The 16,385-nt window shown below is 38.5% G+C and overlaps 1 protein-coding gene across 6 annotated transcripts in view; it reads left to right on the top strand.

The window, feature by feature from the left end:
• TP73 (tumor protein p73) overlaps positions 1-16,385 on the top strand; it is a 1,605,115-nt gene that overhangs the window by 1,532,638 nt on the left and 56,092 nt on the right. For all 6 annotated transcript variants that reach the window (XM_044062957.1, XM_044062958.1, XM_044062960.1 and 3 more), the window contains one exon: positions 6,897-7,021. In XM_044062957.1, the coding sequence (XP_043918892.1) occupies positions 6,897-7,021 (125 nt within the window). The remainder of the gene's footprint in view (positions 1-6,896; positions 7,022-16,385) is intronic.

Below are 16,385 nucleotides of genomic sequence, written 5' to 3'. Positions count from 1 at the left end.
TGGGCTTCATGGCATCCTGCATCCTACTGATTCCATATGCAAGACTGCATATGAAGAAACTTCAATGGTACCTAAAAAGTTTATGGAGTCAACATTGTCACAGTCTGGAAACAATGATTCCTCATTCCCTGTCTACAACAGGAGTTTCTATGGTGGGCAAAGGCATGCCACCAAAACATGGGATGGGCCTTCTCTCTACCCCCTGCCAGCCAGACCTTAACAACAGATGCATCAGATTATGCATGGGGGGCCCACCTGGTGGGAAGATGCATTCAGGGCATATGGACCCCAAAACAAATGCATCTGCATATCAACCAAAAAGAGATGCTAGCTGTTCAAAATGCCCTGACAGCCTTCAAGGACTTACTTCATCCAGGACAACTACTGATAAAGACGGACAGCACCATGGTTATGTGGTATATAAACAAGCAGGGGTGCACACACTCATACCCCCTTTGCAGATTAGCCATGGCACTGTGGGACACAGCTTTGACTTACCAAATACATCTTCAAGCTCAATTCCTGCCAGGAAAACAAAATACTCTGGCAGACGATTTAAGCAGAAACCTTATGGACCCTCACGAGTGGAAACTAGATCCACAAGTTTTCAGCATGATAACAAAGGAATGGGGGAGCCCGGACATAGATCTATTTGCCTCTCCTCAGAATTATCAACTGAAAAGATTCTGCACAAGGACTTATCACAGACAAGCATGGAAAGTGGACGCCCTATCCTTCAATTGGAAAAACCTATCAGTTTACGCCTTTCCTCTTCTGCCTCTTCTTCCCAGGGTCCTACTAAAAGTCAGACAAGAGAAACCAAAGATGATACTAATTGCCCTGGACTGGCCCCGCCAATACTGGTACCTGATCCTAAGGAACCTATCTCAATACCCAGCTTGGACCTTACCTCAGAAACCTCAACTACTGTCCCAGCAAAACAATCAGATCATGCACAATCAACTCCAAACACTGAATCTGGCAGCATGGCTGATCATGTAATTATGCAAACAACACCTCTCAGTAAAGCTTTGATGGATGTCATTTTGGAAGCCAGAAGGCCTAGTACTAGAAAATCTTATGCTGATAAATGGAGGAGATTCTGTGCTTGGAATCAAGCACATGGAACTGATACAGCAGAACCAAATATTCCTCAGATATTACAATACTTGACTGAGATGCTTGACAAAGGCCTATCTTTCTCATCAATAAAAATCCATGCATCTGCCATTTCAGCTCATTACAATACAGAGCCACCAATCTTTACTCATCCTTTACTAAAGCAGTATCTCAAAGGAGCCAAAAATTTAAGGCCTCCAAGAAGATCACCAATACCTGCATGGGACCTCAATTATGTGTTGGAAAAGCTCACCCTGCCTCCATTGGAACCAGCTGCTACTGCGGATATGAAGTTCTTATCATGGCAAACAGTTCTGCTCCTAGCAATTACTTCAGTAAGAAGAGTCTCAGAGCTACAGGCCCTCATGGCTGTGGAGCCTTTTATCATATTTTACCCAGACAGGGTGTCTCTGCGGACCAATCCATCATTTACGCCTAAGGTGGTTTCCAGTGTAACTGTTAACCAAGCTATTCATCTGCCAACCTTTTATCCAAATCTGCAGAACAAGGGGGAGAGAATTCTGCATTCCTTGGATGTACACAGACAGCTAAGATTCTACTTGAGCAGGACTAAAGCTCTAAGAAAAACTGAGCAATTACTAGTGACATATGCTGCAGGATCAGAAGGAAAGGCTATTTCAAAGCAGACTATTTCAAAGTGGATAAGCCATTGCATTTGTTTCTGCTACTTACACCATGGCAAACCTGTGCCCAAGGGCATTAGGTTTCATTCCACCAGAGCTGCAGCTACATCAGCAGTCTTTCTCAGAGGAGTACCAACCAAAGACATTCTAGAGGCTGCTACTTGGAGTTCTTTTCACACCTTTGCAAAGCATTATCATTTGTGTCTCTACTCTAAGTCCAGGGCAGGCTTTACCATTGCAGTTCTGCAGGGCCTTATAGCTGCACCTAATGTTGTTTAGCTCCAGCCTCCCATCCATAGCTTTGGGATTCTACCCAAATGTAATGACTGCAACAGTGAAACACGAAGAACATAGTACAGTTGTGTACACTTACCATAAATGTAGATGTTTGAGTGTATTCACTGTTGCAGTCCAGGTTACCCGCCCGCCATCCCACCTTTCATTCTGGAGTTTATCTTTCCTTCTCTATCTTCTACAACCTATGTGGTGTATTTGCTTGTAGATGAAGGTAAAGTTTATATTGATGCATGCATATATATAGTACATATATATATATATATATATATATATATATATATATATATATATATATATATTTTTTTTTTTTTTTTTTTTGCAACCTTTTTGGGGGCACCTGACATCTGGGACAAGAAAAACTAAAGAAAATGGCATCAGCTGCTTGTTTTATACCCCTGATGACCTGACGTCATGGAAGAGGAGACAGCAACTGACACAGGACCCAAGACTTTGGAATTCAGGCCGACTGAGGACAACCTGCCAGCAGATTACCCAAATGTAATGACTGCAACAGTGAATACACTCAGACATCTACATTTATGGTAAGTGTACACAACTGTACTTTGTTGGATCATATAGTTAGCTATATGAACTATTTTGAAGAGGTTTCATGTCTGATATTTAATCACAATAAAACAAAAATCTTGCTTATAAACAAAGAGATAATCGCTAAGTTAAACTCTTACAAAAAATGTGGCTGGTACATTTTGCATGTAGCACACCCGCAGGTGTAGCTGAAGAGATATGGGTTCCTTCCTACCTGACTCTGGTGACACCCCTATAGGCCCAACACACCAAGGTAGCAAGAGGGACAGATTTTATTCTAGGTGACACATCAAGTTTAAAAAAGGCAATAGCACAACCATAAACAAATTATTTAAATAGTGCACCAGTTAGCAATAAAGCAAGGTGAGATATGCATGCAGTAAAAACATACATTCACCCTCTTCCCCAGAACTCAACAGAAGAAAGTCTTGACATTCAAATATGCACAAAGACGGCAATACCAATGAGCAGTAAAGTGTTACAATGCATCAATACAAACATGGGAAAAATGCAGTGTCATTAAGCAATAAAAGAGTCATAACACAATATAGATATGAGAAAATGCAATGTCATCGAGCAGCAAAATCCTTGAAGACAGCAGTACTAACACGAGCAAAATGCAATGTCATTGAACATTGAGGATTTATAATTCAACAATACAAATATGAAAAACTGTAATGTCATTGAGCAGTAAAGATTATTTAAGGCAGCAGTACTAACAAGGCAAAATGCATTATCATTGAACAATAAAGATTTATAGTGCCACAATACAAATATGAGAGAATGCAATGTCATTCAGCAGTACTAACACCCTCTACCCCGTGATCAATTCTAAACAGATCAACTATGAAACACTTTATTATACATTGCTCACTGGCCAGTGACTACTTACAGTCTTGCTACCGGCATGATGGGGCCTAAGTTGGAGCTCATATAGATCCAGTTATTTGTAATCCACAAAGCATTAAAGGGGGGGACCACAATCTTATAAAAATATAAAATGACGGCCAGAGCCTCTCACCACTCCATCGAGAATATCCTAGTGACCAAGCGCCGTGGTTCCTCTGATGGGAAAAGCAGAAAATCACCTACCAGAACTCTGGTAATCATCTATGGCTTCCCGGTATTAGGCCCAAGGGAACTCCTTTTCTTGCTGAATCATAGCAGTCATGGAAATACTGGTTTCAGACTTCTCTCCTGATTCCACAAAATACCATATCCAAGATTTCAGCAAGAGACAGACATAATCTGCTACTTCACTTCCCTGTCCCAAAACACTAGAAAAGAAAATCCAGTCATGCTGCAAGGCCCTTTTTCCCTTCAGCTCCGTGTTTCAGTCTTCCCTCCATCAGCTAGTGTTCCAGAATCCTCTGTCACTTTCGAAATTGTCCTTTATATTCCTAAAAAGGAGTTCCACCTTGTGGTGTAATGGAAAACTACAGTCTATTACTTCTACATGAAATACAGTGGGAGCTACACGCAGTTAAAATAATTAGGAATTACTATTGAGACTAATAACAAAAAAAAAATTAATTTTAGTTAACTACCTAAACATAATTGATACAATATCCAAATTAATAGACAATTGGAATAAATTATTTTTCACATTTGAGGATAGACTTATGTTGATCAAAATTATAATCTTACCAAAAAATCTTATTCTTTAGTCAGTCATTAATTCTTCTCCCTTCTAAAAAAGCTTTTTAAAACAATAAACTTTATTTTACTAAAGTTCTTATGGTATCCCAAAAAGCAAGAATCTCCATAGACTGGCACATCAAAAGTTGGGAGGAGGGAGGCATTGGTTTCCCCAATACTAACTCATACTCTAAATCTGTAATTATTAAAGTTATACTCCAGTGGCTTTACTCCTCTTTTGCTTCCAATTGGAAATCAGTACATGAAAATATACTAATATATATTAACAAATCTATAATTGAAACGTATACAAATTTGGATATCAATACCTTTTTTTTAGGTTTTAAAAGACTATATATTAAGTGGAAAACATAAATTTACTCTCTACCCTTTCATAAATCATGTTCTATTAATATTCAAGAGATTTATGAATTCAAATTATCTAATTAGAGATCTACTAATAATAGTATTTCCTATTTCCAAATGGATGCTTAATATCTTTTACTTATTGGCATCAATTTCTGAATGAGAATAAAATACATTCAGCTGATTATCTGATTGCTAGGTACAGTCTGGAAACTTGTAGTTAGATATACAAACATGTAAGGAATATATTCATGACAAAATTAAAATAGCATTAGAAATACAAACTAAAACTATTCCAAAAATCCTAGACTTGTTTCAAATATAAATAATAATTCATCTAAAGGTAAGTCATACTTGTCAATCACATATAAGATTATTAGAATTGAATTAGTTCCCTCTGAATTGTCATACTGGAATTACTTGATAAAAAAATAAAGAATACTTTTCTGAGAAAAGTAAGAAACAATCCATAAAATCTGCAGGAAGATCAATGTCTTCTCTATACTGGAAGATTTATACATGGAAATCTTTACACAGAATATTTCTAACAACCCGCAAAATTGCTGTTATATATAAATCAGAAAAAATAAAATGCTGGAGACATAATGAAGCTCTTAATGCAGATTTGGTTTATATAATCATAGAATACAACATAGGGTCATCTTTCCGGGCTGATTTTAGAAGCTTTTGCCAAGCTTTGCGGTCAGATAATTGCACTATTACAGATTCCTTGATTTTGGTCAATGCCACAATCCCAGACGTTATTCCAGTATTGCAAATACCTCTTCTTTGGTCTGGCCTAGCTATTGCTAGGAAAGTTATATCTAAAAACCATAAATGCAAAACTACTCTCTCTACTACTAGTGAATTTATCTTACCTTTAGCCTAGCCAAATTTGTTTGTAAAAATGAGTTACATACCATAAAAATGAGAACTAGAAATATAACTCATCAATGCATAGCATGGTAGAAATGTAATGATCTACTAGAAAAGTACTAATGGTTTTATGTATATAATTCTCTTCATGTATGTTTGCATATAGTTTTGTTTTATTTTGTTTCAGGTTGTTGAATTATTGTTGGAATATGTAAAATCAAATAAAAACTAAAAAAAAAGAATTTCAAAATACTTCCTCCGCACCCAGACAACAAATTAATCATGCCCTCTGAGAGCTGTGAGCTTCTTTTGCATGCGACAGCTCAGCAACTTTTTGAATGACATTCAAGCTATCAGGAATAAATGAGCATTACTCTGTTTTGATGAGTGCACACATACCATCCTTAGAAGCTAAAAGAGTGAAATTGAGTACTATTTGGTTCTGTAACACCACATTGTGCATGGCAGTCATTTCAGTTGTAATCTGATTTATCAATTCAAAACTAGCATTACTTAACATTTCTAATAATTTAGACAGTTTTCTCAACTCCAAAATTGAATTCACTGCCACATAAGCAGGCACAATTCCTGCTCCTTAAGTAACACTATCACCCAGGTCCATGTATGCTAAACCTTTAAATGCAGTCTTTTCTACTGTGTGATGGTAAACTCAAGAAGCATCTATTTTCCATCTGGATTTTTAATGTTGTTTTTCTCCCTCTTTCTGCTAGGATTGCAAATCTTCCCACTAGGTAGCTGGGATTACATGGCCTATATAACAACATCCCATCTATTGGTAACCTGGGATAAGCTTGTTCTCCACAGATATAATAAAACTCATGTAATGCTTCAATACCCATCCCTCCAGCCCTATCATATATCATTCAAGTGATAATGTAGTTACTCCATCTGACATAAAGTGTCCTTGACAGTTACTGATAATTGAAGTGGAACCAGTTTAAAGGGGGTAGGATTATACAAAGAATTATGTTAAGCTTTCTGATTAGTGGCTAAAAAGATTGTACAAAAGGCTGCTTTAATTTCTGCCTCAGTTGCTGGTATTAGGAACAATGTAGTACCCCCATCATTGCAGCTGGTATAGGTGCACACACCCAACAGTTACCGACATTCATGTTTTTTTGCATAGATATACAATATAGCAGAGAAAGCGTTAAATTTAGCATGGTGTAACTGGCATTTTCCAACCCTGGTGTTTGTTGGGGGGGGGTTATAGTGTAAAATGCACTATAATTTTACATTAGTGCCAGTTTGCACAGAATATTAAGTGTTCATTGAATTATGATAAATTGTACTTTTTAAAAAAACAAACTGTAGCACTTGTACTTTTTAGATAACACAGAACCATATAGAGTGTGAATTATTGACATTAATGCCTTCTGTTTCCTCTAGGTACGAGGACGTGAGAACTTTGAGATTCTGATGAAGATAAAAGAAAGTTTAGAACTGGTTGAGTTAGTTCCACAGCAGCTCGTAGACTCGTATCGACAACAGCAGCAGCAGCTTCTTCAAAGACAGTCAGTATCAAGAACTGTGTTCACATAGTTCTTTGATTTCAGTAGTCTTTTTGATGTGGACTATGTGTTATAAATCAGCAGAAAGCACTGCTTTATATCACTGCAACAAAGTTAAATGCTACTGCTGCATTTTTAAATGAGAAGACAGACTGACACTTGCACATACTGTGTTTCAAATACAATCAGGGATGAAATGGCTGAGTAAGCAAGGACAATGGATATTTTTACACTTGATATTCTTATCCTTCTTGGCTGTTTGAATGTTTAAATTCTACTACATACATGACACTTGGTATTATTTCATATCAAGCAGAAAAAATGTAGAAATTCGTAAAGTATGACTAAACCAGTGGGCTTGTGGAATAATAAATGGACTCTCTCTCTCCACCAGAATTAAATTTTAAACTATGGTTTTCCTGGCTTAGAAAGAATGCACAGATTTTAAGTGTCACTGTTGCAAGTTACAATGGATATGGAGGCCAGATTAGCAGATTCTTGCAAAATAGTGAATTAGCAGGAAGGCAGACAAAAGACTGGGGAGAGAGAAAATAAATTACCAATAAATATTTGTTTTACTGTCATTAGGAAATGTGTTACTGCACACCACATAGCCATTTCATAATCCATAACTGGTGATTAGTATCTGTTGACTTCAGTATCTTATACCAGCTGTTATGGCTGGCCTTTGTTTAACTGGTGCCCTAGGGAAAGGGGCTCCATAGTGCCCCCATCACCTGGTGCTCCCATCCTGGTCTACCTATGCCATCCAAATTATATTTTCTTCCCTTTTCTCTTAGTTTGTCTTACTCTTCAGTTTTTTCCTATATTTATTCAACACATTTAAAGAAACCATTTCTTTACTACAAAGAAAAAAAAAAAATATATATATATATATATATATATATATATATATATATATATATACATATAAAGAAAAAAGAAATACTGGAAAAGTGCCCCTGCTAGAGTTGCACTGTAGGTGGCTGCCTAGTTGGCCTATGCTAAGGCTGGCCATACCAGCTATCTTCATACAAAAAATGGAAACGGTTATTGAGCTCAAACACATATGCCTGAAATAAATTACAAAAAAAGCCATGTTCAGATATTATGAGGAAAACTAATGATTTATTAAAACAGTATTACTCAGCATGAAAAACAGAGACTTTGTTAGAAATGGCTGCACATTGTCATACCTGCTTATACGTTCATAACCACCTGTGTTACAAAGATACACACTGCATCATGGGAAGGTGCTAACAGAAGACCTGTCATGTCTTAAGTTCAGACCAGTGTTACACCTTGTCCATATGGTCCTGCCTGTCCAGTTCTCTAACCACTCTGTTACTCCATCAGTCACAGGCATCCCTGAACCCTCTTTTATTGATTATCTTCTCTCATATGCATCCGTATTTCCTGCAGTCTAGTTTGTCCATGTAATCTGCCCCTATAATTTTTCTAAAATCGTCTTAATTCTAAAAGTCATAACCTGTGAATAATGTCAGTATATGGGAACGTTATGCCAGCCTAGCACAGCATATCCCCTCCCTACAAGGCCATTGGTTGCCTCATATTAAACTCAACCTACAAGCGAAAAGTGCTGTCAGTTTAGTCGGCCATGGGGAACATTAACATATCATCTCAGAACCCTCAGAGATGTAATTTATTTATGAAATGTTCAACATGATAACAGATTTGTTTACCAATGAATGACTAAAAGCTGTATAACTGTTTTTCTGTATCAGATGCAATAAAATTAATTTATTAGTGCCAGGTTCACCTGGTTAGTTGGTGTCTCATGCATAATTGGCTGAGGGGTGTTGCCAAAGCACTATTTTTATTTATTTATTTATTTACATTTGTTGACCAGGAGTGTCCGACTGGACATAGGTCCATTTTCAGCAGAGGCCCGGGGAGAAAAGCTCCACAGTTAAAATATACAGACAGTAGTTACATGGATTTACATAGCGATTAACAATTTGATTAACATAGCAATTAACAATTACAAACATAGTTACAGATGAAGGACATAGTACATCAGTAGACAACTAGAATCTTTATCTGTGAAGTACATAACAGACATTAACAATTGTTACAATAAGAAGTTCCTGCTGTATAATAAGTAGTAGGCTTATGAGCATCCGAGCTTGCTATAATAAAGGTAGTTAGTGGGGTGGAAAGAAAGGTAGTGGTTGGATGGGGTGGGTGATATTAGAGTGGGAGTTGCAAGGGCATAGCCAGCATGTTTTTAGGTGTGCTTTTAGTAAAGTTTTGAAGTGGGTGCATGATGGTATGGAGGTAATTGTGAGTGGGAGGGAGTCCCATAATTTGGCTATGGCGCAAGAGAATAGTGCTTCACCAGCAGAGTTATTGTCTTTAGTGATCTGCAAGTGATTTTTGTCGCTGGATCTTAGTAGTCTGGTGGCGCAGTAGGGTTGGAGTAGATTCTGGAGGGATGGGACATTTAGTGGATGGTTTACTAGTTTGTGGGTGAGTGTGAGCTGATACCATTGAAGGAGGTGAGGGAGTTCAAGCTAGCCCAGTTCAGCAAGTGAGAGACAGTGGTGACTATGGTAGGATGCCCCTGTGGTGAATTTGGTGATTTTGTTGTAGCAGGTCTCTAGTTTGTTTAGATCGCATTGCCTTAGGTTGGTATATATTGGAGAGGCATAAAGTAGGGTGGAGATAAGGTGGGAATTTGCTACTGCAATCTTTGCTGCTTTGGTGAGAAGTTGCTTATTTCTGTATAACGCTCCTAGTTTTTTATGGACTTTTTTTATGGTCATGGATATGTGAATGTCAAATTTTAGTTTATTGCCTGTTTCCACTCCTAGCAATTTGGTGTGTTCTGTTGGGTGTATAGTGGTGTTGTATTTTTGCTGTGATGTTAAAGTTGTTTTGAGTATGTTTGGTGGGTTGGAAGATGAGTAGTTTAGTTTTGTTTGGTTTGAGTATTAAATGGGCATTGGATAACTAAGTTTCAACAGAAGAAAAGGCTTCCTGTGTGACTTTCTGCAGTTTGGGTAGGGACTGGGCTGAGCAGATGATGGTTGAGTCATCTGCGTATTGTATGAGTGTGCCATGTTTGGTGGCAGAGGCTAGATTATTAGTGAAAACAGAGAAGAGTAGGGGTCCAAGGATGGATCCTTGGGGAACCTCTATAAAGATAGGTAGTTGGGGAGATATGTCATTCTGCCATACAACGGATTGTTGGTGGTCAGACAGGTAACTCTGAAACCAGTTGGTGACTGATTGAGAGAAGGATAGGTTATTGAGGACAGAGATGAGTTGTTTGTGTGGGACCATATCAAATGATTTAGATAGGTCTAGGAAAGTAGCAGTGGAGAGATAGCCATTGTTTTTATGCTGAAGGATAGTGTTAGTAAAGGAGAGTAAGGCAGTGGTGGTGCTATAGTTTTGTCGGAAACCATGCTGAGTATTGGAAAGGAGGTTGTTAGTAAGGAGGTAGGTTGGGACCTGAAAGTGAATGCATCTCTAGTATTTTGGAGAGTGGAGAGAGAATAGCTATGGGGCGGTAATTGGTTAGTTCTGTGGAGGGGCCGTCTTTGTGGAGGTGAATTATATGTGATACTTTCCATAGTGTGGGAACGTAACTTTCTGACAGAGATCGGTTAATCAAGATATATACTGGGTAGGCCAGAGCATCAGCTGCGATTTGTAGGTATTCACTTGGAAGGTTCTCTGCTGCTAATTTGGTGGGCTTAATTTTAGTTAAGAGTTTTTTTATGTTAGAGGTAGGTACAGGAGAAAAAGTGAAGGCAGTGGGGAGATTACTAGTTGAAGGTCTGGGTTGGAGGGGAGGGGGGTTATGTTGTTTAGCTAGTGATAGTATGGTTTGTGTGAAGTGTGTGTTGAATGAGGTAGCAATATTTTCGGAGGAGTGAGGGATATTAGCAGGAGGGGTGCTGACTTTACCTAGGTGGAGGATGGAGTTTATGGAGGACCAGAATTGTTTGGGACTGTGTTGGGAGGAGTCTAGGGCAGACTGGTAGTATTGGAATTTGTCCTGTTTTATTAGCTTTTTGACTCTATTGCGTAGTTCTAGGAATTTCTGTCTAGTTGAGGGGGTTTTGGTTTTGCGCCAGTGCTCCCAAGCTTTATCCCTGTTTTTCATTTCTGACTTAGTGGTTTTCTGTAGCCATGGGGAGGGTTGTGCTTTGGTTCTGGAAAGTCTTATGGGGACAGGGTAATTAAGGATGCTCAGGAAGGTAGTATTAAAAAATTTAACTGCGTCATCAAGACTGAGGTACTTTAGAGGATGCCAGTTACATTCTTTGAGGGATGAGATGAATGTGAGTGGGTTAAAGTTTAGTTTTTTACGTATTTGACGCTAGATGACAGGTTTGGCTTGGTATAGGTATTTTTTGAGTAGGAATGTTGGGAAGTGATCACGGAGGCTATCTGATAAGCAGCTTGTTATATATGACTGGAGGCTCTTACTGACTAGTATCCAATCCAGGGTAGTGTTCTTGTTGGAGTTTTTATTTATCCTGGTTGGCGACTGGATAGACTAGAAAGCACTAGATTTTATAAAGTTTTAAATAAAGTGTTTGCAGGACATTTAGTTGTTTATTTTATTTTATTCTCTACAGTGGTTGTTTTTATAGCGGAAGAATTGATTTACAGTGGCCTAAACTATATGGTTGTTCAGTTCTGAAAACTGTGTAACTGTTAGTTCCTATTGTATTTTGCTTTTCTTATCACTGTATTTTGCTTCTCCCGAAATGTACACAAGCTATGTGCTTTAAACATGTCTGAACATCCTAAACCTAGGAAAATTAAATTGGATACAACAAAACTCTTTAAAAGGGAAGCAATGATTATGGAATCATCATGGGAAGAAGTGGCCAGATCCAGCAGTGCTAAATGATTGCTTTAAAATGATTAGAATCTCTTATTGAGAGCATAAATTAATCTGGTTCGATTTTAACAGAAATGACAGAATTATCAACACAAATGATGGTTTAAGCAACAAGTATTCTGTGTTTTCAGTTTGCCTGTGGAAAAGTAGTGACTTGTTCACAGCAATGCGTCTTTTCTATTTTCTTTAAATGTGGTGCTTCACATAGAAACAGAGGAAGACAGCTCATCTTTTGGCTTGGAATGGAGTGATACTGAATTTTGGGATGCGTTTGAGGAACAAATTAAAGACAGAGATGATTATTCTTCCCATAAAAGTTTTAACTCTGGTAAATGTATGCAAATAGTGGCGGCTGAGCTTTTTGAATGAGATACTGATTATGCATCTTCAGAAAAGCATTACTACCAAAAATGGCTAGCTTCCTGTCTACTTAACTTTTATTCAGTCTGCTTCCATCCCTCTGAATGCATCACATAAGGCACTAAGAACCATGATATTATTCCAAAGAGTTTCTTGTTTCTGGAAAAATAGTTGAATGTTGCAGAAGACTTTAATCTCTGATTCAGTTCTCTTTCTTCTGAAGCAGACCACATTGTTTTGGCTGTTACTAAGGATAGTAAAAATAATTTATTTGTGGTACTGTTACTTGTTGAGGTAGCCACTATGCCATTCCAGCTCTGGATGTTAAATCTCTGAAAAGGTGGTTCATGGTGATTTATAAAACTATGTTATTCACCAGATGGTTTATGCTCTTGATAATTTTCCTTCAGAAAATGATAGAAAGTTATCAGCCTGTTGCCTTCTGCATCTCAGATCTATCCTTTTGACTATAAATTTGCTTATGATGATGCACATAGACTTTGTTGTAGATCTGCAGTTAATGCACTTGTGGTTAGGAGACGTGCATGAGTGAAGAGTCGCCATTATTCTGGCATCATTTTTAATAAAAGTGAAAATACAGAACTATGCAAGCTCTTGTTGGTGCTGACACTAAGAATTTATTTCATAATCTGGAAAATAAGGGTTAAATGATAAGACATTCAACATGTTTCATGCCTCAGTGAAACAAGGCAGAAAGTCAACATCTTACAAAAAGAAGCTTTTTCATCAGTATTCTTCCTTTAGGGGTAGATACGGGCCTTATGAGAGGGGCTATTCCTCAGGTTTTGAGAGAGGAGAAACTCTAGGAACTAGAGGTCTTATGGGGCTGGACTGTATGGTTGTGAGTTCAACTAAATGGCTTATTTCATCTCCATGTTCTTGAGGGGAAAGTGACACCCCGCTTCTTATTCCTTTTGCCAGTTTGCACTTCTCTAAATAGAAACACTTTTGGTGATGATGCAGCAAAAAGGCAAAGTCCGTAAACAAATGGAAAGGCATTTCCACATAGCCATGATTGAAGGTGTGCTAAGAAGTAGGGTATGCAAGATAGTTTTCCTTTGATAATTTTCCAAAGAAAATGTTAAGAAAAAGACCAATAGAAAATGGTTTCTTCCACTGCAAAGCAGCAGTCAATTATATGAGATGTTTACTTTGTATGTGAAATGTGAGGTGTTTACTTTGTATGTGAAATGTATGGAGTAGAGGCTAGTTGTTGGTCTGTCAGCCACAGCAAACACTGAAAGATGAGAACGCTAAAAATGGTGACATTTTAGACTTTGATAGCTTTGCTCCTTTGGGAGGGCCTGGATGGTTCGCAGGTTCATAAATAGTTACTAGGCATGCAGTCCAGGAAACCATAGAGGAGCCTAGCCCAATTTTCCAAGTGCCCCAAAGCACTGTTTGATTAATTGGCTTGTTCAGGATCATTTAATATGCAAATGGAGGCTGACAGAATCAGACCCTGTACATAAGGAAGCTGCTGGTTAACATCTCATAGCCTTAATTTTCTGCACTAACTGCCAGGTATCAGGGATCTATATGCTGACATGTTTAAATCTTGAAATACCATAGGTTCCCATCAGTCATTGCCATTACCAGTCTGCAGTACTTATATCTGGTCTAGCACCTACTAGCCATTACCAGTCTGCAGTACTTACATATAGTCTAGCACCTACTATCAGTTTGTTTCCCAAGTGTCTAGCATCTGTAGTATCAAATCTATTTTTTCAGGCTTATATTAGGGACAAGTTGATATTCCCTGTGCAATGTGCATTAGCCTGTCCCTCAACCTCATTGTCATTCTTCATCTGATTTAACCCAAAGAGACTTAGGGTCATGAAATGCCCCATATTCATTTAGAGAAAGTGAGGTCATTGAGTGAGATTGAGAGAGACAGAGAGAAAGACATGAGTGGTTGGCCAGCCTGAGCACCCATCATACTAGCTCAATGCATAGCTTTGAAGTTACTTAATGTTAGGCCCTAACCCCCGAATGCTGATGGAATATTTGTAAGCTGATGTAAGCAATGAGGGATGAATTCTTGGGCCTAAGGGTTTAAATACCCCAGTCACACCTGCTGCATTCAACCTGGCAGTCACTTCCCAACTTCAGTCTCCAGCAGGGCTAGAATAAGTGGTCTGCCTGCATCTGCATGTCTCTCCCTTGAGAAAGGCAAGCAGACATAGCCGCATCAGTCCTTTCCCTGCCTCCTTCAGCTCCTGTAAACACCAACGTCACTAACAGAATTTGGGGTACTTGAGTCATAGTCAGGACTTTATCCTTATATGCCAGTGGAGTTGGCCGGTAACAGATCTTAGATTGTGGGTAGCCTTACTAACCTTACCTAGTTATTTGTTGTCTTCAGAGTAGACTTGTCCAAAGGAGCAGCTGTGGGAGCAGTTAGAGAATCTGATTCCCTTGCTGGAATTCCTGGGTCTTACAATCAACAAAAAAAAGTTATATCTGTCCCATTCACAGTGAAAAGTATTAGATTTTGCTGATGAGAGCCTTTTCATAATGTAGGACAGGGTACAGAAGACCATAATGTTGTTTCAGTCAATGGCTGCTTAGCGTCTTCTTTCAGCCAAGTTTTATCACAGCATTTCAAGCCATGTGTCAGCCATGATGGCACAGAGCAGCAAGCTGTATGTGAGGAGGTTTCAGCATTACATAAGGGATCCTTGAGCATGGACATGTTTATTCTGTTGATCCCGTCCTTGATTAAGGAGTTGAAATGTTATGCTCCAACAGCTTAGACATTAATACAAACCTTGTGCTCTACCACTAAACTGTCCCTGATGTTGACTCAGATTTTAGCTCTGGAGCTCTTAATCCCTCCTGATACTGGTGACTTTTGGAGAAAAGGTAGTGAATGATTAGAGTTATAGATATCTTTTACTTCAGAAAATGTATATTAATGCACATTCTCATAGATTAATAGTACTAAGATTTTAAAAGTGTCTCTGATTCTCCCTGATTATTCCTGGATTTGTCCCTGATTCCACGAGACCTCTGAGGTCTCCTTCCTCCTTAACAAGACATGATTAATACATTGGGTACTCAATGGAGAGTTGCCCTGGAGTCCTGATGAGTGCAGAGTCTTTGGCTATTCTGTTAAAAAGGGATGCACATATGTCTGCATGTGTGTCTGAAAGTGATACTGGTGCTATATCTTGGCATGAAAACATTAACTGACTGCAGAAATTAGGATGTACTGTAGTTACACAGACAAGTAAGAAAGAGCACATTTTTAACATTTGTGCAGAATAGCCAGGGACATGTGAACTTACTCTGTCAATATCTGTTTGATATCTGTTCCCCTTCTGGGGAATGCAGTGTCTTAGCAGATCATGTGACCCATGCAGTATATCTGCACCATGAATAAAAAGTTAGAACAAGCATTTTTCTGTTTTTAGAATGTAGGATGGGAAATGGATGTTTTCACTTTGAATCACATTGCATTGCCTGTGTGTTTCTTGACCAGGGAACAAGATGCTTTGTCAACAGTTTGGAGAAGAGAAACCTCTGTATGCATACCGCAGTACCTCTCAGCCAGAGAGCACTGCATAAAGCAAAAGGAAAAGCAGTTGTTCATTTAATTCTGATAGGTCCATTTTGGTCGAGACAGCCATGGTTCAGCCTTCTTCTAGGGTGTACATTCCAGTCTGTTTGGCTTCCACTCAAACAGGATCACTTACTTCAGTAACAATGTTCAGTACTGCAGCTCTACATACAAATCTTCATCTTAAAGCAGGAATGCTGATGTTTTGATTCCAGTAATTCCTTGCTTTTCTCTGATGCCCATATTCTGCATGAAACCATGAAGCCTACAACGAGGAAATATTATATAGCTGTTTAATTTAATTTACTCATATGCTAACTGGGTAAGTGAACTGATTAACCTGTTGCCCTTGTTAGTGATGGGGCCACAACAAGTACAAATGCAATTTGTATGGACACTTTAGAGTAGACAGTCATCCAGCCTGGTTTGGGGTGGTGGAAGGAAATCAAAGCTCCTGGAGAAAACCTACACAGCCAGGGGTAGAATATGCAAACTTCACACAGTGACCAGAGGTCAGGCATAAACCCTGGCCATGGAGTTGT

This window comes from Protopterus annectens, chromosome 2.part1 (assembly GCF_019279795.1).
Source record: "Protopterus annectens isolate FY-2018-M chromosome 2.part1, PAN1.0, whole genome shotgun sequence".
NCBI classification, from domain to species: domain Eukaryota; kingdom Metazoa; phylum Chordata; order Ceratodontiformes; family Protopteridae; genus Protopterus; species Protopterus annectens.
The sequence above is the reverse complement of the archived record's forward strand: the minus strand, read 5'-3'. Positions and strand labels throughout refer to the sequence as shown.